Raw genomic sequence first — 25,160 nt, 5'->3', positions numbered from 1 at the left:
TTAGAAACCTCCAGTCTCCAGCTCTTGTCTCCAGGTCGGCTGCCTGGCTGGCTTTCTAGATGAAGATGAGTCCAAGGGGAAGCCTTCCAAATGGCCACTTCAGGCTTCTCCTAGAGTGACTTTATATCCTCAGGTGTAGAGGTCAGGTGGGCCTGGGGTCAGTGTCTGGCAACAGCTGCATACGTGCTGGACTCAGCCATGGGCTCTGTGGACTGTGGGGACACAGCCTGGGCTGTCCTCCGTGTGAGGGCCCAGTGGTCCAGCTGCGCATACGTCACCTCCTGGGAACTCCCTGCAGCCGGGGCCTGGGAGAGAGAGACCCAGGGTGAGGGAGTGCCTGGTGGAGGGTGAGGTGAGGGGTTGTGGGGCTGGAGGGCTGTGGCGGCCATCTCCACGGACCCCGAGGACCCTCTCCTGAAATTGCATCCGTGTGAAGAGCCCTCCCACAGGGTATTAGGGTTGGTCTACGTGACAATGAACAAGGCAGAAGGGAAGGCTCCTGACTTCCTAGTTGAGGCAAAAGACATTGTGCTTCCGCCCCTCCCCGCCACCCATCCTTGGATCCCTCCCTCTGGGGGAATCCGCGGTGTGGAGAGGCCCCTGTGAGAGGAACAGAGGTTTCCTGTCCACAGCCGTGGGAGTGAGCGTCTTGGACGTGGATCCTCCAGCCCACGGGAACCTTCAGATGCACACAGCCCTGGGCGACCTCTCGACAGCAACCTCAGGACAGGCCATGAGCCAGAACCGCCCAGCTGAACCACTCCTGAATTCCTGACCCAAGGAGCTGAGATTTTTTTTAAGCTGCTAAATGTGGGGAACTTGAATAACTAGGAGGAAGGCTCACCGAGGTGTCCGTCTCTCTGTCCTCCTCAGGAAGTCCATTGATTGTGGCCTTCTCAGGAAGTCCATTGACTGTGGCCTTGTCTGGGGGAGAAAATACATGGCCAGTTTTCTGGGAAGGATGTCACAAGGCAAATCTGCCTGAGACCCCCCAGCTTCAGTTGACATCCTGCACCCAATCGATAATACGACCTTCTAGAATGTTCCCAAAGATTCTTCCCCCCGCCCCCCACATTGCATCTGGATTGGCAAGAAGTTCCCACTTCCCCATCCCAGGCCTGTCCCTCCTCCTCCCCCTTTACCTGCTGTCCTCTCTAGAACATCAACAGCCAGGTCAGGCCTGAGAGGAAAAATAAAAGTGAACCTCAGGGGCAGCCTGGGGGCAGAGGACTGGGTGGAGGTCCAGGAGTCATTCCCAGGGGCCTCACCTCTGCTGTAGCTTCTGCTCCTCGTCCTTGCTTCTGGGGGGCCCTGAGGACAGTCGGGGTACGAATTAAGGAGACCTTCTTCCTAGCCTCTCCTGACAGCTTCCCCAGGTCACTCCACCCTGCCCCTGAGACCTACCCTGCTTCATCTGATTCTGGCGATGGAGGAAAAAGAGGACCAGAAGGAGGAGACAAAAGAGGAAGACCACTGAGACCCCGATGAGAATATAAAGATGCTCAGCACTCAGGCCTTGGGAAGCAGGTGCATCTAAGACAGAAACAGGTTTTCAGCAGTGTGCATTTATTGAGCACCTACTGTATACCACACACATGTCACGTGCGTGTCATAAACTTACTAACATATAAAATCTCTCAGGTAAATAATAGTCCTGCAGCACAGGGATCGTTATCCCCTTCTTCCACCACTGGGGTCCTGAGTGCTGGGGTCCTCTGCACAGGGACACAGCTGAGGCCATTGGCAGAGTGGGAATCTGACCAACCCCAAAGCCCAACCTCTTTCTCCTTCCCCAGGAGGCACACGCCAGGCTCACGCTCCATAGTCCCCATCACTCACGCTCATTGTGACTGTTGTCTGATGGCCTCTGCGTGGGTCCTGGGAGGGAGGAATTAGAAGGAAGTGGAGTTAGTCCTGAGCTGGACAGAGAAGGCTCTGAGTCCTCCCATGTTCACTGTGGGGATCTCTCTTCACTCCCCACGACCCTGACCGCTCCTTCTAGACCAACACCGTCCAGCAGAGTCTTCTGTGATGATGGAAACTTTCTACATCTACTGTCCAGTATGAGAGTCACACGTAGCTATTGATATTTAAATTTATTCAAAGTTGAATGGTGTGAGAAGCCTGCTGCACTGTCTGCATCTTGAGGGCTCAGTGACCCCATGTGCCTGATGCCATCCCTACTGGACGGTGCAGATACAGCGCGTTTCCTGGTCATGAAGCTGTGGTAGACATTGCTGCTCTCTGCCCTCTGTGGATCTAGGCAGAGACCAACCACCAAGAAGAGAAAGGGAGACTTTCTCTCCCTGACCTCCTTCTGGGTTCCCACCAGAGTGCAAGAATCCTTGTGTCTGATTTTATCTGCCCTCGCGGCAACCCCCTGATGGGGATGTAACCCGCCCTCCTGTGGGAAGAATCCAGGCCCCGATGTGCTCCTGTTTCCTGAAGCCCTGCAGCTAGCGGGCGAGTGTGTGCGGCGCCGCCCAGGCTCCCTGCGCAGCGCATTGCGGGCCGGCCCGTCATCTCCTCGAACATTCACCCTCCTCTGCACAGTGCACGCCACTACCCAATTTACAGGTGACCAAATGGGGTCCTGCGGGGCTCCCCCAAACCCAGGGTCCAAGCCAAGCGTCTCTCTTCCAGGAACAGCGTCCCTCCCCTCCCCCGCTGCCTAGGTAGCATCTTCAATATCCTTCAAGAAAGGCGGACGTTCTCTCTTGGAGTGTGCTTTCTCTCATGCCTCGTCCATGTTCCAAGGTCCAGGACACCACCCGTTATTCTACACCATGACTTCCTGGGCTTGCTCTTCATAACATTTGCCACCATTTAAAATTGCATATGTATTATACATGTGCAATAGTATACATTTTATATTATTTACAGCTATATGTATCATGTATTATGTAAATGTATAATATATAACAAATATATTTTTAAATTATGTAATCTTGACATAGACATAATTTAATGTATATAGTGTTAATTGTATATAATAACTTATGTTACATATATTCACTATAATATATAATGTATAATTTATATTAAATCTAAACGTGTAATTAAATATAAAATATTTTTTCTATTACAGTTATATATAATGTATACATAATAGATAGTATGTTTACATTAATACCTATATTTATTTATTAATTATAACAGTTGAAATTTATTATACTATATAGTAAATTATGTTTCATATAATATATAATATACATTATAGTCATATGTAGTGATACACTAACATATTCTTATTATATAATTATCTTCCTTATATACATAATATATGATGGAAAAGTATTTATTATAATTTAAATTATAGATCTGAAATTCTCCATTGCAAATCATATATTTTTATCTGTATATGCATGTATGAGAATCTGTGCATTTCTATCGCTCATTCTAATTGTTTCTCCCCATTGAAGTTCACAAGGTGAAAGGCCATTTCTCCTCATTCACGGTGCATCACACCCAGAGCCTTCAATGCCTGGCACAGTCCCTGTGAGGACAAAATAATTCCTCAGTATTAATAGCAGCACCCCTCCTTTGGGGTTTTCTAATCAGCACTGATGTCAGCGCCGTGGGTACCTGAACTCAAGTCTCCCCTAAACGATTCTACCGGGACAGCTATTTTACTGCCTATGTTTCACATGAGGAATTTGGGACACAGGAGGTTTGGGTGAGTCACCATCAGGCATAGAGCCGGGAGGTGGCAGCACCACCGGAATTTGAACCATGAACCCAGCAATCTGGCTGCAGGAGGGTCTGTCCTCGTAACCTTTATATGTCACTGCATGAAAGGTGAGAGAGGAGAGAGGGAAGGAGAGGGAGAGAGGGAGAGAGAGAGAGAGGGTAGATATTCCCGCAGACAGAAAGCCAATAAAAACCAGACACAGGACTTGAACCAGGTCAGCTGGACTCAGGAGCACGTCTTGCTGTGCCCCGGCAGCCCAGGAGCCTCTGAGGGGGTCCGGATGGAGCACAGCATGGCTCCTCTCACCTCCCCGTGTGGCTTCAGCCCCTGGTCACACCTGCCTGAGCTCACAGCCCGAGCGTCACAGGCCGTCACAGGGTCTAGGTCCAAGGACGACCACTCTGGTGATGGAAACCCAGGTGGAGAAGGGTCCGTGGATGTCTTATGACCCCGTGTCCTCCCTTGGGAGGTTCCAGTCACAGATCACATGGGGAGATGGACAACTTGAGACCCAGGGACTTGGGGCAGCTTCAATCCCATCACACAGAGTCCAGGGGCAGAGCCAGGGGCAGCTTCTCTCCCATCACAGAGTCCAGGGCAGAGCCAGATGGAAGGGAAGCCTCATGGCTTCATCCTGGTCACCGTTCACAGGCTACGTCCCCTCCCTGTGGCACCCTCCTCCTCTTACGGGACCTTACTCCACTGTTCAGGCCTCCCCCGGAGATCACAGAGCCAATAGGAGCATCACCGACCCTCTCCAGGTGTCCCAGGTTGGAAGGTGAGTTCTAAGTTCCTCCATCAGGTGCAGAGCGGGGTGAATGGTGAGGCCACGCCCACAAGGGGGCAGCGTGGAGCTCCGGAGAACCCGAAAGTCTGGGGTGGGGCTGCCCAGGTGGGTGGCCCCTGCCCCTGCCCCTGCCCCTTCATAGCCTTGTGACTTTAAGCAAGAAACTTTAGTTTATGTTTTGCATATTAGAGAGGAGGAGGAGTTAGAGAATCAGACTAGTACCTCCCCCGGAGAGTGGTGCTTGTATTAAGTGCGTTCCACAGTTCCTGGCATGGAACGAGGTTGCAATCACGGTACCATTGTTGCTTTGGTCTCTAGGAGCATTAGCCACCTCCCAGAGCCGGGCGGGTGTCAGTCCCTTCCCGTGGCCTCCCTAGACCTTGACTCCAAGCCCAGGGCCGAGGGCTGGACTCGGAGCTGCATCCCCAGCACAGATCCCTCTGCAATCCCTTCCGGCTGAGGACCCTGCTACTAACCAGCTGAGGAGTTGGGCTCTGTGTCAGGGGAGTCTGGGCCTCTAGAGGTTTCTGTGAACAGGGGCAGGAGAAGGATGTAGAACCCGTCCCAACCAACCTGCCCTCCTCCACCCTGAGCCCCCATCCAAAGGCCGCGTGGCCATCAGGCAATCCCAGACAATGTCCCGAGACTCCTGAGAAAACGGAGCAGGGGACAGGAGGCTGGGGAGAGCCCCGCTGCTTGCCCCATTCTCCCTGGGGCTGGTCACTCCCTCTGCTCCTCCCACCACAAGCTCTGCTTGACCTCAGGAGACCTTTGAGGTCCTGGGGGGACATGACGGTGGGTTGGAGCCTCTCCAGTGGACTTTGACTCCAGGACATCTCTGGAGCTGAGCACACACAGGGGTGCGTGTGGTCACATACCAAAGGTTTTCCCAAAGCCCTGTCCAGCCCTGACCAGGGGCCATCCCTGGGCCCTGTGCTCTGCCCAATGGGAGATGAACCACACCAGGAGAAGCACATTGCCTGGGGCAGGTTCTGGCTCAGTGGAAAGGAATAACAAGTGAGACCATCCATCCTGTGTGAAAAGACACTCATCCCCTTGTAGGGGGGTCCCCCCCTAATCTCTGGAAACCCACTCCCCACCCAGCCAAGTGGAGCCAGCTCTGAGCCCATCGGATGCTGGGGCTGAGTGTCCAGGCCATCCGTGGTGTCCGGAGGAGACCAGGGCTCCAGGGACCTAAGCAGGTGCGAGGGCAGAGGGGAGGTGTGTGCAGCGGGAGAGGGGGAGAGGAGGGCTTGGGGGTCAGGAGGAGGGCAAGGGTGGCCACAGAGAGAGGGCAGCAGCTGGGACGGGGTCCAGGGACCTGTGCTTGAGGGCCAAGCTGAGACTGGGGCAGGGTACAGGTGACGTCCTCACCTTTCACCACCAGGTCCAGGTAGTCGCTGTGCTCAGACCATCTGGCGGAATTTACATAGATGCAGCGATAACGTCCGGCATTTCCTTCATTTACTGAGTCAATGCGGAATCTGGCCTCTGACTCAGATGGACTAGCTTGAGACACATCCTTAGTATCATTGAACTTGGATCTATCCTCCCTCTCCAGGCGGAATGTTTGAACCTGAACCGGGCCCCGGCACACGATAGTCACAGGCCTCCCCGGGGGGATCACAGTGCCTGGCTCAGCCGAGATGGAGGGTTTGGGCAGGGGCCCTAGGAGGGAAGCAGAGAAGGACCTCAGCATCCACCGTAGGAAGTCACCATGCCACACGTGTCATTTTAGCATCACACGTCAGGGATTTTAGCAATTTTGTAGAGTTGTGCAGCCACGATCACAGCCCAGCCTTAGAACGTTGCCAGGACTCCTGCACCTTCTACGTGTGCGGGAATCCTCATCGGTGCAGAGTTATTTTCCCAGTTGACAATAAGGACCCTGAGACTTGCTCACAACGTGGCCTTGCTCAGGGTCACATGGGACGTGTCGGAGCAGCCTGGGGCCCCTCATGTCTGCCGAGAGCCCAGGGCCACTTTCCAGAGGGACAGAGGGCGGGAGGGAGGCACAGGATGGGGATGACAGGGTCATTCGTGAAGCACAAGGGACAGGGGAGCGAGGGCTCTGGAGATGGCTCGTGCTGGGGCCTGACGGGCACTGTCCGGTCCCCGGGTGGGACTGAGTGTGGGACGGGGGTTGCCAGGCTCCTGTGAGGGTCCGATGGGGTGAAGGTGAAGCCCCCAGCCCTGATCTGCTCACAGCAGATGCCCAGCCCGTGACAGGTCCCCACTGCTAATGCAGGTCTCTGTGGAGACACCACCTCTGGGTTTTCCTCTAGTTTCTACTTTCTCCTCAGCCGAATTTGCATTTCCTTGTTATTAAAGCTCTTGAAAAACCCCATTTATCCCAACTGGGCTTGGGGTGGAGGAGGAAGGGCGGGTTTGACGCCCTGAAACAGGAAGGTTGTGTCAAAATCAGCAAAGTCCCTGAGCAGGGCACAGAGCTGGCAGGGCTTCCGTTCGCTCATCCCGTCTTCCTTCATTCTCTGTTCCGGACAGATTAAAACCGCATATGCTGAAGGTGTACAACATGGTGCGTTGGTACAGATATACACTGTGGACTCGCTGAATCGAGCTAATTCATATAACCTTACTTTGCATAGTTAATTTTTGTGGTGAGAACATTTAAAATCTGCCTCTTAGCGATTTGCAAGCATACGATACATTGTGATTAACTCTAATCCTTATGTTGCACAATCCTGAACTTACTCTTCCTGTCTAGATGAAATTTTCTATCCTTTGACCTGCATCTCCCCAAACCCACCCATTTGTTCATTTTTCTTTCTTTTAACCATATCTCAGTGACTTATCAATCCGTTTAAAGACGCTTTTCATGGGCTGCTAATTCCACAAATGTGAGAAACACACAGAGGGTGCCTGCCCTTTGGAGGTGGACGTCTAGAAGGGAGGACAGATACTGCTCGGAGAATTGTCCAATCTGCAGCTGCGAACTGCAGTAAGTTTCCTGTGGGTAAGCGCAGGAATCTAGGGGACAGGTGGGCGGTGGAGCTGACCTCCTCTGCAAAGTCCTCAGGGACAGGATGTGGGTGGGAAAATGGGCATGCCCAGACCAAAGAGAGGTACACAGGTCTGATTCTATCTGAAGATAAACAGGGGAAGGGCTCTGAGAAAAAAAATTCATCTTACAATGAGATATTAAATGAAAAATTTTGAATACAATTTAAAAACGGTGGAAAGTACAATGGTCATGTCTGTGCTTTCGCAAATCACAACGTCCCTGGGGTCAGGAAGGGAGCGGGCAGCAGTGGCATGGACAGGCTGAGGCCGGCCTCGGGGAGCCACGGAGGAGAGAGCAGCCGTCACCGGGGGGAGACACAGGAAAAGTCAATGAAGAGAGAGGGAAAGATGAGAAAAATTGAGAGTGAAATCACCAGGACTGGGTGACATGATGCATCTAGGAGGATGGAGAAGAGATGGAATGTTCAGAGTCTGCCCTTTGTGACTGTCATGTTCCCTGCCAAGAAGTTGCCGAGTGAAGTGTGGGCTGGTCTGGGAAAAACTGCTGGGTTCAACCTTGTCGTGTTGGTTTTTTTGTTTGTTTGTTTGTTTGTTTTGTTTTTTTTGAGACAGAGTCTTGCTCTGTTACCCAGGCTGGAGTGCAGCTCACTGCAAGCTCCGCCTCCCGGGTTCACGCCATTCTCCTGCCTCAGCCTCCCGAGTATCTGGGACTACAGGCGCCCGCCAACTCGCCGGGCTAGTTTTTTGTATTTTTTAGTAGAGACGGGGTTTCACTGGATTAGTCAGGATGGTCTCGATCTCCTGACCTCGTGATCCGCCCGTCTCGGCCTCCCAAAGTGCTGGGATTACAGGCTTGAGCCACCGCGCCCGGCCGTCGTGTTGGGTTTGAATTCTCATTGTGGAAATCGGTGTGTGGAGGTGACGCCTGCACTCCCAGGGTGACCGCAGAGCTACTCACAGCTGCCAAGACCTGGAAGTAACTCGAGTGTCCACTGCCAAATGAATGGATGAGGAAAATGTGGTGTGTCTATGCAATGGAATATTATTCAGCCCTAAAAAAGGAAGGACGTTGTATCATTCGCAACAACATGGATGAACCAGAGGACATTGTGCTAAGTGAAATAAGCCAGGCACAGAAAGACAGTTATTACTGCATGATCTCACTTATCTGTGGAATCTAAGAAAAGCTGATCACACAGAAGTAGAGAGTAGAATGGTGGTTACTGGAGGCTGCAGGGCCTCCAGTAATATGGGAGAGACACTGATCAAATGATACAAAGTTTCAACTAGCCAGGAGGAGTGAGTTTTTCAGATCTGTTGCACAGCAGAACAATAGTTCATAATAATTTATTGTATATTTCAAAAGTACTAAAAGGAGATTTAAAATATTCTCATCACAATAAAATAAGTATGTGATGGGACTGATATGTTAATCAGCTTTATTTAATCTTTCCACCATGTGTACACACGTCATCATATCACAATGTACCCTTCAAACATATACAATTATTTGTCAATTAAAAATAAAATTTTTGAAAATAAGAAAGGCAAAATAAGACAGGTGGAGGATGCGAGAGAGAACTGGGTGAGGGGTATGCATGTTACATTTGGAATAGTTTGCAGTCTAGGGTATATTTAAAGGGATCCCTCCAGGCCCTCTAAGCATCAACATCGCTCCCACCCAGAACTGCCCTTGGGGTGCCAGAGGGGACGGGGAAGACGGGACGAAGGTGTGACTCACCCTCCTGCGTGTGGATCGTCTGGGCCAGGCAGAGCACTGCAAGAGAAGCCCCAGTGAGAAAAATGCCACCACCCAGTCTCCTTACGGGGCTGCTATCAAAAGGGGGCTGGATGGAGCTGGGGGGCGTTCAGCATTTCATCATGACCAAACCAACCCTCCTCGACATCACTAGCTCAGTGTAATCCTTCTTGCTGCAAAATGGTTTCAAGATAAATCCCAAAGTCTCCTCTTCCAAAAAGGCTCCTGCTCCCCCAGCCCTTCTTAAAGCTGACCTCATCCCCACACCCAGGCCCCTGTTTTTAGGACAAGGTCTTCTCTGGTCAGACTTAGGCCCCGGGGAGAGCAGCAGGGCAGTCTTAGGGGAGGAGGACACTCTCCTTCCCAGAATCTTCTGCACTGGAGTCAGACTTGAGCAGGGAACTTTCCAGACCTCCCGACCCCCTTTCCAGCCTCCCCGCTGCCTCCAGGACTCACCTAGGCCCAGGAGGGCGGTGGGGTGGGGAGACATGGCCCCGGTCCCAGCAGTCCGGCCTGGCCTGGGGCACACCAGTGCAAGGACAGAAGTCTGCAGCAGACACAAGCTGACAGGATGTGCTGGCCAGGGGCCTCCTGCCTGTGGGGTTTCCACAGCAGCTGCCTCACACAAGAGGAAGAGCTTTCTGTCCTGTTCTTTCCCCCCTTCCCACTAGTGAGATAAGAGGGAGGGCACTGGTTTCTGAAAAATGTCACTTACCCTAAATGTGGCTTAGGATCAGATGACCCTAAACTAGGTACCCGATGTGTCAGCCTCTTTCTAAATCTACGGGACAAGGCAGAATAAAGGTCGGGCAACCAACTAACTTGGACACCATCCCAACTCCACAAGCCTACGGTCGCAGCTCTTGGGCAAGACGTGACAAAATTAGAAGCTGACGTTTCCTCGTATTAGAAATGGGAGCCGTAGAAATCCTTCCCCAAGTTTTTCATATTGTGATCTTTGCTAAAATCCCAACAAGGTATTTAACACACGTTAAAAAATATCCTACAACGCATGCTATTTTTTTCAGGAGACAGTGTTGGTGTGGATGTGGAGAAACTGGATCCCTTGCGTACTTCAGTGGGAATTAAAAATTGGGCAATCACTATAGAGAACAGTGGGGAGGTTCCTCAAAAAATTAAAAATAGAGCTACCATATGGCCCAGGAGTCCCACTTCTGGGTCTATGTTTAAAATAAACAGGCCAGGCATGATGGCTCACGGCTGCCATCTCAACACTTTGGGAGGCCGAGGCAGGTGGATCACCTGAGGCCAGGAGTTCGAGACCAGCCTGGCCAACATAGTGAAACCCTGTCTCTACTAAAAATACAAAAAAATTAGCTGGGTGTGGTGGTGGGTGCCTGTAATCCCAGCTACTTGGGAGGCTGAGGCAGGAGAATCGCTTGAACCCAGAAGGCGGGGGTTGCAGTGAGCTGAGACTGCACCATTGCACTCCAGCCTGGGCAAGAAGAGCAAGACTCTGTCTCAAAAAAAAAAAAAAATCAGTATGTAAAGAGCCATCTGAACTCCCCTGATCACTGCAGCACTATGCACTATAGCTAAGACGTGAAAATCATCTAAATGTCCATGACAGATGAATGGATATGGAAAATGTGGTACACACACAGGGGAATACTATTCAGCCTTAAACAAGGAAGAAAATTCTGCCATGGGCGACAACACAGACAAACCCTGAGGACATCATGCCAAGCAATGCAGATGCAGAGACCAAGCACTGCATGATGTCACAGGAGGTCTGCAAAGTCACCAGAGTCACAACATCACAGCAGGGAATGGTGGTTATGGGGGCTGGGAGGAGGGGAAAATGGGGAGTTATTAGCAAACAGGCAGGGAATGGTGGTTATGGGGGCTGGGAGGAGGGGAAAATGGGGAGTTATTAGCAAACAGGCCCTATCTGCTGTCCAACATATGACCTATAAATCATCAATAATAATGTCTTGTTCACTTGAAATTTGTTAACGGAATAGACCTCATGTTATTTGGAGGGCCCAGAGGAAGACAGGAAGAGAAGGGAATGTTTGAAACGTCTTGGAGACTGATTACACGGTTGTGACCAAGATGCTGATAGTGATGTGAGCAGCGAAGTCCAGGCTGACAAGGTCTCACCTGGAAACGAGGACCTTACTGGGAACTAGAGCAATGGCCATCCTTGTTACGCCTTAGCAAACAACACTGCTGCATTGTGTCCATGCCCTCGAGATACCACGCCAGGGTATCTGGGGAAAGAAATTTCTTTTTTCTTTCTTTTTTTTTTTTTTTAAACGGAGTCTCAGTCTGTCGCCCAGGCTGGAGTGCAGTGGCGCAATCTCTGCACACTGCAACCTCCACCTCCCAGATTCACGCCATTCTCCTGCCTCAGCCTCCTGAGTAGCTGGGACTACAGGCGCCGCCACCACGCCCGGCTAATTTTGTTGTTGTTGTTGTTGAGACAGAGTCTCGCTTTGTCATCCAGGCTGGAGTGCAGTGGCCGGATCTCAGCTCACTGCAAGCTCCGCCTCCCGGGTTCACGCCATTCTCCTGCCTCAGCCTCCCGAGTAGCTGGGACTACAGATGCCCGCCACCTCGCCTGGCTAGGTTTTTGTATTTTTAGTAGAGACGGGGTTTCACCGTGTTAGCCAGGATAGTCTCGATCTCCTGTCCTCGTGATCCACCCGCCTCGGCCTCCCAAAGTGCTGGGATTACAGGCGTGAGCCACCGCACCGGGCCGACTAATTCATTTTTTAAACACACTTCTTACCTGGGAATAAATTCAAATTTGCAGAAGAGTTGCAGAGATACAGAGAGTTCCCAGATGCCCTTCATCCAGATCCCTCTAATGTTCATGCTTTACACGACCCCAGCACATCTGCCAGAAAGAAAAAAATTAACACTGATACAGTAATTAAATGACAGGCTTTATTTCGATTTCATCACCTTTCCACTAATGTTCTTTGCCTGTGCTGGGATCCAATGCAGGGGCACCGTCCTGCCTTTACTTCCCTCTCTGTTAACTGCGGAGAAGGGTTTCTGTTTTCCTAGCTGGGCCCTGATTAATATTCCCCTAGTACCTGAATACCAGGTGCCCAGAAAGGATGGGGGGCAAGGGTGTGGTGCCCACTAGGGAAGGTGTGGCTGGCAGAATGGACATCTGTCGGTTCCTCCACAATCTAAGGTCACAGAAAACATGGGCAGTTATTCTGGATTTTTCCGTAAGAGGGGTGATACAGAGCTGTCGTTGTTCCATATTCTCAGAGGGCCCCTCCACCTTTGCATTCCTCTAAGACTTTTCCTCCAAGCTGGAGAAGGCAAGCTATATGCTTATGTCCAAGGCATGCCACAGACTCAGCACGGCACAGCGTCCTCACTCAAAAACGTTACTTGGTGTGGGATGCACAGGCATGGAGTAACGATTCTCACACTAGACTCAGATACACACACAATATTAGCGACTTAAACACCAATTAAATGTCAAGTGGAAAGACAACAACTACATAAACAAAATGACGTAAGATACAACGTGAAATGTCATTCAAAGAAGAGTTTGCATTAGAATAGTTTAAATATTTCAAAACTGTTCCAGCACAGTCACTGCGTTGCTGACCAGTCTTCCTCCTGACATGTGGTTGCCGTAATGATCTCAGGCTTGGACCTCGTGGACAGACTGGGGAACTCAAGCTAAACCCTGGTCCTCACAGAGTTTGGCACATTGCAATCCCGTGTCTTTCCTTCCAATCGAATCCAATCTCAAGGACCCCAGTTCCTGAGCAGCCCTGGCTTGGCTCAGCCAAAGGGAAGTGTCCAGAGCATCTGAGTCTCGACTGCCCGGAGGTCTGCACTTCTTGCCGTTTTCAGGAGATTCAACTGCAGAGCCCTACCCAGGTCATCCACATTGGCTCCCGTGTCTGTGCCCCACCCTTCCTGCCTGGGAGAAGCCTCTTGTTCAGCCGAAAAAGCAACCTGAGGGTGAGGTGGTAGGAGGGACTCACCCATGTCTTTCGCCATCTTCGGGCCCGGAGGGAGTCCTGGAAGGAAGACCTCAGACGATGGTCATCTCCATAGGATTCCCACCCTGCCCCTGGCTTTGTCCTGAATATTAGCCTTGGCGGCCTGGCCTGGGTTCCGATGGTGGATGAAGCTGGCTTTCCACGGGCTCCCACCTCCAGCCTGCACTGTGGAGACACCAGGTCCTCGGAACCGTATTTTAACCTTGTCCTCCCTTCCTTTCCGGGGTTTACGAAGACGTAGCGGGTGTCATAGATGTGAAAATGCTTCTGCTATACCAGAGTCAGGAACTGAGCAAAACTGAAAAATGCACAGGATGTGGTCTCCCAGGTGCTAGCATCGTAGCTCAAATCTTTAACAAGGTCCAACCGCGGGCACGGAAATAAACAGCTTCTCCCTGCCCTGTATACATCTCCAATTTTACCGAGGTTGGGGCTGAGGAAGCAACACAAATTCACAAATTTTACTTTTTTTTTTTCTTGCATGAGAGCTAAGGCAATATGAGGCAAGGCTTGCTCCCTAATTAGTGCCTGACAGGAACCGTATCTCCGTCCCAATCCTTCTATTCAAAGTAGGTGCAATTTGGTTTTACCAAACGTGAAACTCATGTCAAAGCCGTGGTGTGAGTATTTACACCAGAGAAATCGGCAAATGCTACGCGTCAGGGTTGTTTTCTGTTTTTCCTTTTGCTTTTTTTTTCAGAGAGCTGATGGTCAAGCCTTTACCAGCACACCACTGGTAAATTTCCAAGGGCCCATTTAAAGAAAATTTTTTTTTACAGAACACGTAAAAAACATCAACGTGAAGTCAACATGCTCCAGGAAAACCAGAGAATTGATAAAGCATGACTATTTCTGTAGTGTATACTCCACCCTGTTTCCCCCTCCTACCTCAGCTACCGTAATCAGCATCTGAAGTCTTATGTTCAAATTTCCCTTGCACTTTTGTAAATATAGTGTTCTCTCATCAATGTACCTATTTGGTGTGTGTGTGTGTATATATACATATGTATGTATGTGTGTATATACATATATGTGTATATACGTATGTATGTGTATATATACATATATGTGTATATACATATATTATATACATATGTGTATGTGGACATGTGTGTATACATGTGTGCGTATATGGACATATATGTGCATATACATATATGTGTGTATGCACATGTGTATATATATGTATATACATGTGTGTATATACATATATATGCAAGTGTGTATATACACGTGTGTGTGTGTGTGCATATATATATATGCTGTCATTTAAAATTTTTACTTATTTAAGATAGGTCTCTCTCCGTCACCGAGGCTGGAGTGCAATGGCACAATCTCAGCTCACTGCAGCCTCCACTTCCCAGGCTCCAGTGATCCTCCTGCCTCAGCCATCCGGGTAGCTGGGATTACAGGCGCGTGACCCCACACCCAGCTAATTGTTGTATGTTTAGTAGAGATGGGGTTTCGCCATGTTGACCAGGCTGGTCTTGAACTGCTGCCCTCAGGTGATCTCCCCGCCTCAGCCTCCCAAAGTGCTGAGATTACAGGCATGAGCCACTGTCCTCAGACTCTTTTTTAATTTTAGTGCAAAGTACAGTTTTCAAAACAATGTTTGCAATGTCATCAAATACGGAATGAGCATGCATGAATGTTTCCTTAATTCATTCATGATGAAATCATCATTGAAAATTCCTGTCTTTACCCAAATATTTAGCTTCTTCTGTTGCTCTTCATTTGTTCCTGCGTTTCTCCATTTCCACTAGGATGATTTCCTCTTGTCCAAGCCTTTTATTCTGGCAAACAATGAACTTTTCACTCTTTCTATAGTTTTGCCTTTTCCAGAATGTCTCATAGTTGGAATCAGACAGTGGATCCCCTATCTGGGCTGACTTCTTTCATGTAATGATGTACATTTAGCTCTCCACGTCTTTTCATGACTTGAGAGCTCATATCTTCTTAGCATGGGATAATATTCCATTGTCTGGACACATAGTTAATCCACTCACTTACTGCAGGGCATCTTGGTTGCTTCCAAGTTTGGGCAATTATGAATAAAGTTACCGTAAAGATCCATATGTATGTTTTATGTGACCATACGTTTTCAGTTCCCTTGGGTAAATACCAAGGAACGTAATTGCTGGATTATATGGTAAGGCTATATTTAGTTTTAGAAGAAATTGCCACACTGTCTCCCAAAGTGGCTGGACGATTTTGCAATCCCACCAGCAATGAATGAGAATTCCTGTTGCTCCATGTCCTCTCCAGTATGCCAGTATGTGGTATCGTCTGTGTTTCAGAATTTGGCCACTGTAATAGGCGTGTCGTGGTAACTTGGTTCCTAAGATACTGAGAGAGCTGCAGAACACCAGCTGGGAAGTCAGCCAGAATGAGCTTCTCCTGTGACGTCCTGTCCCACAGCCTCAGTGACCTCAGACAAGCCGCTTCCCCTTTTCTTCTTCTTCTTTTTTTTTTTTTTTTTTTTGAGATGGAGTCTCACTCTGTAACGCAGGCTGAAGTGCAATGGCATGATCTCGGCTCACTGCAGCCTCTGCCTCCCAGGTTCAAGTGATTCTCCTGCCTCAGTCTTGCAAGTAACTAGGATTACAGGCATGCACCACCACGCCCGGCTAATTTTGTATTTTTAGTAGAGATGGGTTTTCACCAGGTTGACCAGGCTGGTCTCGAACTCGACCTCATGATTTGGCTGCCTCAGCCTTTCAAAGTGCTGGGATTACAGGTGTGAGCCACTGAGCCCGGCCTCCTTATAAACTTCTCTAAATCTAAATTTGTGAATATTCTTTCTTTGAAAGTTAATCAACTTGTAATACCAAGTATCACGCTTGTAATACCAGCATTTTGGAAGGCCGAGGTGGATGGATCACTTGAGGTCAGGTGTTCGAGACAAGCCTGGCCAACATGATGAAACCCCATCTCTACTAAAAATATAAAATTAGAGGGGCATAGTGGCAGGCGCCTGTAATCCCAGCTGCTCCTGAGGCTGAGAGGCAGGAGAATTGCTTGAACCTGGGAGGCAGAGTTTTGTGGCACTGAGAGCCACATCTGCTGATGCAGTAAGTGCTCTAAAGAAAAAAATATCCGGCTGGGCGCAGTGGCTCATGCCTGTAATCCCAACACTGTGGGAGGCCAAGGCAGGCAGATCACAAGGTCAAGAGATGGAGACCATCCTGGCCAACATGGTGAAACCCCATCTCTACTAAAAATACAAAAGTTAGCTGGGCGTGGTGGCAGGCACCTGTAATCCCAGCTACTCGGGAGGCTGAGGCAGAAGAATCACTTGAACCTGGGAGGCGGAGGTTGTAGTGAGCCGAGATCGCACCACTGCGCTGCAGCCTGGGGACAGAGCGAGACTCTGTCTCAAAATAAATAAATACATAAATACATACAATCCTACGACCTTGTGTGAAAAGGGGACTCGACCCTGAGAGCTGACCCCAGGATAACTTGGTTCCTAAGATACTGAGAGAGCTGCGTAGTGTAATCGGCGGCTGAGGACTGACTGAAGAGCAGCTGGGGGGAGACGTGGACGGAGGAGACAGCTTCTGTTAAAGTCCCCATCAGCAGGTAATTTTTTCCTGTTGTTAAGCTGAGTGGATTCCAGGTGGAAAAATAATAAGGAAAAGTATGTGTATTGATTGAGCGGGAGTCTCTAAAAGGCCAAATGAAGTTTTGGTATTTTACCCTCAAGAGAGTGGGAAAGGTATGGCATCATCATATTTCTGTCTACAATGTTTCTGTGAGACCGCTTCCTGAAGTCAGAATTGCACGACGCAAAAAAAGTAAGAGGTAACGTTTTCTGAGCACTTACTTTATGCCAGACACTGCTCTGAGTCCCCTGTATGGATAGTTTCCTTAATTTTCCCAACAACTTCGGAAAGGTGTTTTCATCACTAGACTCATTTTACAGAGGAGAACCCTGAACTCAGAGGTTAATTAGTGTGATCAGTGTCATGCATTAACATGCATAATTTCATGGATGGAACTGGATTTCAACCCAGGAAGAAAGTATGTCCTTACCTATAATAATAATAATAATAATAATTATTATTATTATTATTGAGACAGAGTCTTGCTCTGTTACCCAGGCTGGAGTTCAGTGGCACAATCTCGGCTCACTGCAACCTCCGCCTCCCAGGTGCCAGCAGTTCTTGTCTCAGCCTCCTGAGTAGCTGGGATTACAGGCTCCTGCCACCACGCCTGACTAATTTTTGTATTTTTAGTAGAGACGGGATTTCACCATGTTGACCAGGCTGGTCTCCATCTCCTGACCTCAGATGATCCACCTGCCTCGGCCTCCCAGAAAGCTGGGATTACAGGCATGAGCCCCTGCACCCGGCCGTCCTTACTATTATTATTATTATTATTATTATTACTAAGTAGAGTCTTGCTCTGTCACCCAGGCTGGAGTTCCGTGGCATGATCTTGGCTCACTGCAACCTCCACCTCCTGGGTTCAAGCAATTGTCCTGCCTCAGCCTCCCGAGTAGCTGGGACTACAGGAGCCCGCCACCACGCCCGGCTAATTTTTGTATTTTTAGTAGAGATGGAGTTTCACCATGTTGACCAGGCTGGTCTCCATCTCCCAACCTCAGATGATCCATCCGCCTCGGCCTCCCAGAATGCTGGGATTACAGGCGTGAGCCCCCGCACCCGGCCGGCCTTACCTATTATTGATATATCATTATATTTCCAAAAGAAAACAAGAAAAACCAAGTGTGGATAGACCAGTTAGAAAGTTCTTGCCTTCCAGGACAGTGATGATTTGCTTGGACTGGAATTATCACAGCAGGAAGTTCAGTAAATATGTGGATTTATGCCTGGGAGGTTCAGAAGAAACACTGATGGAAGTTTGGCTTCCAGAAATATCTGACTAGGTCATTTTAGAATAAACTTCTCACTGTTCATTAAAGAAAAAAAACAAACTTTAAGCCAGTTGTTGTGGCTCGCGCCTGTAATCCCAGTACCTGGGGAGGCCAAGGTGGGCAGATCACGAGGTCAAGAGATTGAGACCAGCCTGGCCAACATGGTGAAACCCTGTCTCTACTAAAAATACAAAAATTAGCCAGGTGTGGTGGAGGGCACCTGTAGTCCCAGCTACTTAGAAGGCTGAGGCAGGAGAACCTCTTGAACCCGGGAGGTGGAATTTGCAGTGAGCCAAGATCGCACCATTGCACTCCAGCCTGGGCAACAGAACGAGACTCTGTCTCAAAAAAGAAAAAGAAAAAAAAATTTTAAAAGATGAACAAAAACCAAAGAACATCTGTCTGTAGCACTTGGCATGCTTCCAAGTCAGAGAGAATTTAGGGTTCCAAGACATAAAAGAGGAAGGAAACCAAGCAAGGGGACTTTATCCTTTGAGGTTAGCTTTATGTTAATGGTTTGCTGATTCTGAAACGAAAGGCAGCAGATGAGAGACCAAAAAGCTGAGTGGGAGCAGGATAAAGAATTTCAACAAAGAACTAGCAAATATAAGAACAAACACGGCTGGGCGTGTATAATCCCAGCACTTTGGGAGGCTGGAGGGGGCGGATCACCTGAGGTGGGGGGTTTGAGACCAGCCTGACCAACAGGGAGAAACCCCATCTCTACTTAAAATACAAAATTAGCCGGACACAGTGACTCATGCCTGTAATCCCAGCTACTCAGGAGGCTGAGGCAGGAGAATCTCTTGAACCCAGGAGGCGGAGGTTGCAGTGAGCCGAGATCACACCATTGCACTCCAGCCCGGGCAACAGAGCAAGACTCCATCTCAAAAAAACAAAAAACACATGAAAATTCCAGAATTAAAAAACAGAGTTTGTAAAATTATAAACTCAACAAATGAGGTTAGTAACAAGCGGGACTCAGTTGGAGAGAGAAGTATTAACTGAAACATGAGTGAGAAAACAAAATCCAGACAAAAGTAGAGACAGACCATAGAATGGAAATACGGGCGAAGTGGCTCATGCCTGTAATCCCAGCACTTTGGGAGGCCGAGGCAGGCAGATCACCTGAGGTCAAGAGTTCAAGACCAGCCTGGCCCACATGGTGAAACTCCATCTCTACTAAAAATACAAAAATTAGCCGGGTGTAGTGGCAGGCGCTTGTAATCCCAGCTACTCAGGAGGCTGAGGCAGGAGAATGGCTTGGAGGCAGAAGTTGCAGTGAGCCGAGATGGTGCCACTGTACTCCAGCCTGAGTGACAGAGTGAGATTCTGTCTCAAAAAAGAAAGAAAGAAAGAAAAAAGAAAGAAAGAGAAAGAAAAGAAAGAAAGAAGAAGGAAAGAAAGAAAGAAAGAAAGAAAGAAAGAAAGAAAGAAAGAAAGAAAGAAAGAAAGAAAGAAAGAAAGAAAGAAAGAAAGAAAGAAAGAAAAATATGGGATGTGGTGAAAACGCTTAACATATGTACAACTGGAATCCCATAAGGGGAAGAAAGACAGAGAAAGAGAATCAGGCAGACACAATATTGGAAGGGTTACTAAACAATATTTCCTAAAACGAATCAAAGACATCAAGCCACACAGTAGGTGTCCAGTAGGAACTTAAACCTAACATGTTTATAACCAAGTTTCTTATATTCACTCCCAGATCTGCTCCTTCTGAGGTCTTCCCCTTCTCAGTAAATGAGAATTCCAGTCACTACTTATTTGGGAAAAAATATATATATAGTGTTATCCTTGACTCTATGCTTTTCCTCATATCCCACCACTGTGAACACGTTATAGACATTTCCCTTTGAAATATCTCCAGAATCGCATCATTTCCCACCACCTCTTGGAGACCACCCGGGCCTGAACCACTGTCTGCTGTACCTGGATCATTGCAAGAGCTTCCTAATTAATCCTTCTAGCATCTAACATTCCTCCTCTATTAATCTGTTCTCCACCCAGTAGCAGAGTTGTCCTGTAAAAAGATAACATTTCTCCCAAGGATCAGAGCCGATCAGACACAACAGTGGCTGCTCCAAGCCACAGGGACGCCTGCCCACGCACCGTGCCAGCCAAGCTCGTTTCTGGAGTTTTGGGTGGGTCTGGATGAGAGAAGACGATAGCTGATTTTATGGCTGTCATTCCGGGAAATCATTCCCTTGAGAACAGAACTTTGCCAGAAGAAGGTGGATTCTACAAAAGATTATGCGGTAAATGACTCAAAAGATGATCGGGCAATGGGGGAAAATTAGCCAAGAGCTGATTCCTATGAAATGTTTTATTATTCCTGTGAAAGTTTTGCATAAATCAAGACTGTGGCTTTGGAAGGAGCCCTCCTTGGAGAAGACGTCTTCATTGGAAGCAACGGTCCCTGTACAGGTGACTGAGAGGAACACAATCAAACCAACCTCCAGGTAGAGCAGGAAGGACGCCCCTCAGGAGCAAGGAGGGGTCATCGGGTGAGACCCAGGGTGTCTCCTTAGAGAGTGAAGGTCCCGGGTACCTACCGCCAGGTCCTGGTGACCAGCCTGCAGAATGGAAGTACAAGGGTAATGCCCAGCTACTCACACGGCTGATGTCCTGGAGATAGGGCTGATGGCAGCTTACCTGGATTGCCGACATCATTGTCACATGCATGCCACATGACTTCATGAAAATCAAAGTCTCCCTCCAAAGTGCAAGTCCAATTCCATAAAATAAGGCATGCTGATCATAAAATACAATTTGGCAATTAAGTGGCAGTATAGCAAAAGCACTGGCCACTTTGTGTCACTCCTTAGTGTGGTTTGGATCTGTGCCCCCACTAAATCTCATGTCGAACTGTTATCTCCAGTGTTGGAGGTGGGGACTGGTGGGAGGTGATTGGCTCATGGGGGTGACTCTGGCATGCATGGTGGGGACTGTTGGGAGGTGATTGGTTCATGGCAGTGGCTCCGGTGTGAATGGTGGGGACTGGTGGGAGGTGATAGGCTCATGGTAGTGGCTCCTGCATGAATGGTGGGGACTGGTGGGAGGCGATAGGCTCATGGAGGTGGCTCCGACATGAATGGTGGGGACTGGTGGGAGGCGATAGGCTCATGGAGGTGGCTCTGATATGAATGGTGGGGACTGGTGGGAGGCGATAGGCTCATGGAGGTGGCTCTGATATGAATGGTGGGGACTGGTGGGAGGCGATAGGCTCATGGAGGTGGCTCCTGCATGAATGGTGGGGACTGGTGGGAGGTGATTGGCTCATGGGGGTGGCTCCGGCATGAATGGTTTGTCACCATCCCCCTTGGTGCTGTTCTCATGATAGTGAGTTCTCGTGAGATATGGTTGTTTAAAAGTGTATGGCACCCCTCTCCTCTCTCTCTCTCCTCCTCCAGCTCCAGCCATGTAAAGTGCTTGCTCCTCCTTTGCCTTCCGCGGTGACTGAAGGCCTCCTGAGGCCTCCTGAGAAGCTGGACAGAAGCCACTATGCTTCCTGTACAGCCTGCAGAACCATGAGCCAATTAAACTTCTTTTCTTTGTGAGTTTCCTAGTGCCAGGTATTTCTTTACAGCGATGCAAGAATGGACTAATACAGAAAATTGACACCCGGGATGGACTAACACATTCCTCTGGCCAAAAGCATTCCAGGACTTCCCACCTCGGTCATACTGACAAGACTTTGCATCTTCTCTCCCCCATCCACCTCTTGGCTTAGTGCTCTGATTGTATCTCCCCCTACTCTCCCCTTCACGACGCTGATCCAGCCACATGGACATCCTTGCTGTTCCTAGAATACTCCAAGCATGCATCTGCCTCAGGACCTTTGCACGTGCCATGCTTTCTGCCCGGAACACTCTTTCCCCCAGAGATGCATGGGACTCACTTTCCGCCTCCTTCACTCCTGACTCCAATATCCCTTTCTCCTTCAGGCCTTCTTGGACCATCCTATCTAAAGTTGCAACACTCCCTCCAGATTTTATATTACCTCTTGCTACCTTTTTCCTTTCTTCAGCATATATCACTAATCTTACATATCTTTTACTTACTAATATTGTTTATGATCTGCCTTCTCACTAGAATATATCCCCATGAAGTCACAGATTTTTTTCTGCAGTGTTTCCTCTAGTGTCCCTGCACCTAGGGACAGTCCCTGGCACATAATACATACTCAATAAATTTTTTTGAATGAATATTTGTTGAGTATCTAAAACCTCGAAACTTATGAATGGTAGACATACACAGTATACAGGAAGTATAAGGAAAGTTACACGGGCATGATTACTGAATACAATTTCAGAAGCCAGATCTCTAGCTTTTAATTATGGTTGTACCAGTTAGAAGTTTTGTGACTTTAGACTAAGTTTATTAACCTCTCTGTTCCTCTACTTCTTCCTCTGTAAAAAATTTTTTCAAAGTAATGGTACAGAACTATTGTGACTATTCAGTGAGTTATTAAGTTAAAAGTAATCATATTGGCTGAAGCAGGAGAATCGCGTGAACCTGGGAGGCAGACGTTGAAGTGAGCCGAGATCATGCCACTGCACTCCAGCCTGGTGACAGAGCAAGACTCCATTAAAAAAAAAAAAAAAAAAAAAAAATTATCTAATGGATACAATGTATGTCACTGGGTTAATGAATCCCTGAAAGCCCTAACTTCATCATTTTGCAATCTATCCATGCAAGAAAGTTACACTTGTACCCTATAAATGTATACAAATAAAATCAGCTGGGCATGCTGACTCACGGCTGCAATCCCAGCACTTTGGGAGGGTGAGGCAGGTGGATCACCTGAGGTTGGGAGTTCAAGACCAGCCTGACCAACATGGAGAAACCCTGTCTCTACCGAAAATACAAAATTAGTCGTGTGTGGTGGTGCATGTCTGTAATCCCAGCTACTCGGGAGGCTGAGGCAGGAGAATTACTTGAACTCGGGAGGTGGAGGTTGCAGTGAGCCGAGATTACACCATTGCACTCCAGCCTGGGCAACAAGAGTGAAACTCCATCTCAAAAAAAAAAAAAAAAAAAAGAAAGAAAGAAAAGAAAAAAAAAATAAAGAAATACAGACCATATTCTATGGCTACAAATTTATATAAAAGATTAAATATTAAAATATTTTAAAATACATTTTTAAAACTAAAAATTCAGTATAACTTATGAGTTCAGACTTAAAAAACACAGGAGATAAAATATTTAGAAATGAACAGAGACAGTGATTCATACCGAAACTTGCTGAATGCAGTAGAAGTCATATTAGAGTGAAGTGTACACTTTTTTTTTTTTAGAAAACATGAAGTTTGGGAAATTACTTACTGAGCATGCAACTTGTGGAACTGGAAGGAGAAAAGAAGTCTAGGGGAGGGGCTGGAAAGGTCCAGAAAAGCAGTGAACACAAGGGTAATAGAAGAAATGCCCCGCTAAGTGCCCAAGGCCCTCACCAAGGTGCATTATCACGACACTTTTAGAAAACAAAAGAAAAATAAAATAAACATATTCTAGGTCAGAAAAAACAGACAACTGTGCACTAAGTTTCCATTATTATAATTACATCAGACTTCTCATCCCTCACTCTGGAAGCTGACAAGGGAGAAATACGTTTGAAAATAGCCTATGGTATAGTTTGAAGTCAGGTAGCGTGATGCCTCCAGCTTTGTTCTTTTGGCTTAGGGTTGTCTTGGCAATGTGGGGTCTTTTTTGGTTCCATAGGAACTTTAAAGCACAAACCTGCACGTTGTGCACATGTACCCTAGAACTTAAAGTATAATAATAAAAAGAAAAGAAAATAGCCTATGGCCGGTCACAGTGGCTCACGGCTGTAATCCCAGCACATTGGGAGGCCGAGGTGGGTGGATCACCTGAGGTCAGGAGTTCGAGACCAGCCTGGCCAGCATGGTGAAACCCTGTCTCTACTGAAAATACAAAAAATTAGCTAGGCATGGTGGCGCATGCCTGTAGTCCCAGCTACTCCGGAAGCTGAGGCAGGAGAATTGCTTGAACCCAGGAGGTGGAGGTTGGAGTGAGCTGAGATTGCACTACTGCACTGCAGCCTGGGCAACAGAGTGAGACTCTGTCAAAAAAAGAAAGGAAGGAAGGGAAGGGAAGGGAAGGAAGAAAGAGAGAGAGAGAGAAAGAGAGAGAGAGAAAAAGAAAGAAAGAAAGAAAGAAAGAAAGAAAGAAAGAAAGAAAGAAAGAAAGAAAGAAAGAAAGAAAGAAAGAAAGAAAGAAAGAGAGAGAGAGAGAAAGAAAGAAAAGGAAGGAAGGAAGGAAGGAAGGAAGGAAGGAAGGAAGGAAAGGAAAGAAGGAAAGAAAGGAAGGAAAGGAAAGAAGGAAAGAAAGAAAGAAAAATAGCCTATCTACTCCTATGGAGAGATTCTTAGAGATTAAACGACATCCGGATGACGTCTGTATTGTGCCAAGAACTAGGGAAATCAGAATATACATTCATACTGACTTATGCTCACCCAGAAACAAACACTGGAAGGATTAATATGAGAAAATTAAAATTGTGGCTCTCCCACATTTTCTTCCCCATCGACCCATCTGGACAAGCTGCAGACCTAGAAATCCCCTCGACTGCTTCTCTTTCTCACCCTCTCCCCTTGTTCTACCTTCAGAATCCGTCCTCATGCAGACACAGCTTGCCAGCACCACAGTGCCAGGTTCACCCTCTCTCCCCTCCTGCAGGGAACATCCCCTAACTGGCGTCTCTGTGTTCATTTGCTGCTTCTTAGCCGTCCTTCTCCTCATTATAGCCAGGGTGATGTTTTAAAAGGGTCGATCAAATCATGTCTCATTACCTTGAAATCTCCAGTGACTTCACGGTGCACTTCGCCCAAAACCCAAACTCTGTGACCCACGGGACACTCACTCAGCTTTCCAATTTCACATTGGTCCCTGTGCCCCTCACTCCCTGCCCTCAGGCCACATGACGTTCCCGCTGTTCCTTGAAGACACCAGGTCCCTCCCTGCCTCAGGGCTCCTCCTCTCTGCCTGGATGACCCAACCTCCTGCTTTGCACCACAGCCTCCAGGTCTCTGCTCAGCCTT

General features: G+C 48.2%; 1 protein-coding gene across 5 annotated transcripts in view; it reads right to left on the bottom strand.

The window, feature by feature from the left end:
• Nucleotides 1-25,008, bottom strand: part of LAIR1 (leukocyte associated immunoglobulin like receptor 1) — a 25,465-nt gene extending 457 nt beyond the window's left edge. The window contains exons 1-11 of one of the 5 annotated variants that reach the window (XM_073015949.1): nt 24,912-25,008; nt 11,978-12,085; nt 9,679-9,817; nt 9,205-9,240; nt 5,853-6,146; nt 1,840-1,878; nt 1,405-1,533; nt 1,269-1,311; nt 1,143-1,180; nt 845-924; nt 1-305 (exon numbers count right to left, since the gene is read on the bottom strand). The exon at nt 1-305 is cut by the window's left edge and continues 457 nt beyond it. In XM_073015949.1, the coding sequence (XP_072872050.1) occupies nt 159-305; nt 845-924; nt 1,143-1,180; nt 1,269-1,311; nt 1,405-1,533; nt 1,840-1,878; nt 5,853-6,146; nt 9,205-9,240; nt 9,679-9,712 (840 nt within the window). In that variant the 5' untranslated portion in view covers nt 9,713-9,817; nt 11,978-12,085; nt 24,912-25,008 and the 3' untranslated portion in view covers nt 1-158. Of the gene's footprint in view, nt 306-844; nt 925-1,142; nt 1,181-1,268; nt 1,312-1,404; nt 1,534-1,839; nt 1,879-3,252; nt 3,497-5,852; nt 6,147-9,204; nt 9,241-9,678; nt 10,544-11,977; nt 12,086-13,205; nt 13,678-24,911 lie in introns of those variants that run through there. The other 4 variants (XM_073015948.1, XM_073015950.1, XM_007998030.3 and 1 more) reach the window with 4 other exon arrangements.
• Nucleotides 25,009-25,160: the final 152 nt, after the last annotated feature.

Source organism: Chlorocebus sabaeus, chromosome 6 (genome assembly GCF_047675955.1).
Source record: "Chlorocebus sabaeus isolate Y175 chromosome 6, mChlSab1.0.hap1, whole genome shotgun sequence".
NCBI lineage: Eukaryota > Metazoa > Chordata > Mammalia > Primates > Cercopithecidae > Chlorocebus > Chlorocebus sabaeus.
The sequence above is the reverse complement of the archived record's forward strand: the minus strand, read 5'-3'. Positions and strand labels throughout refer to the sequence as shown.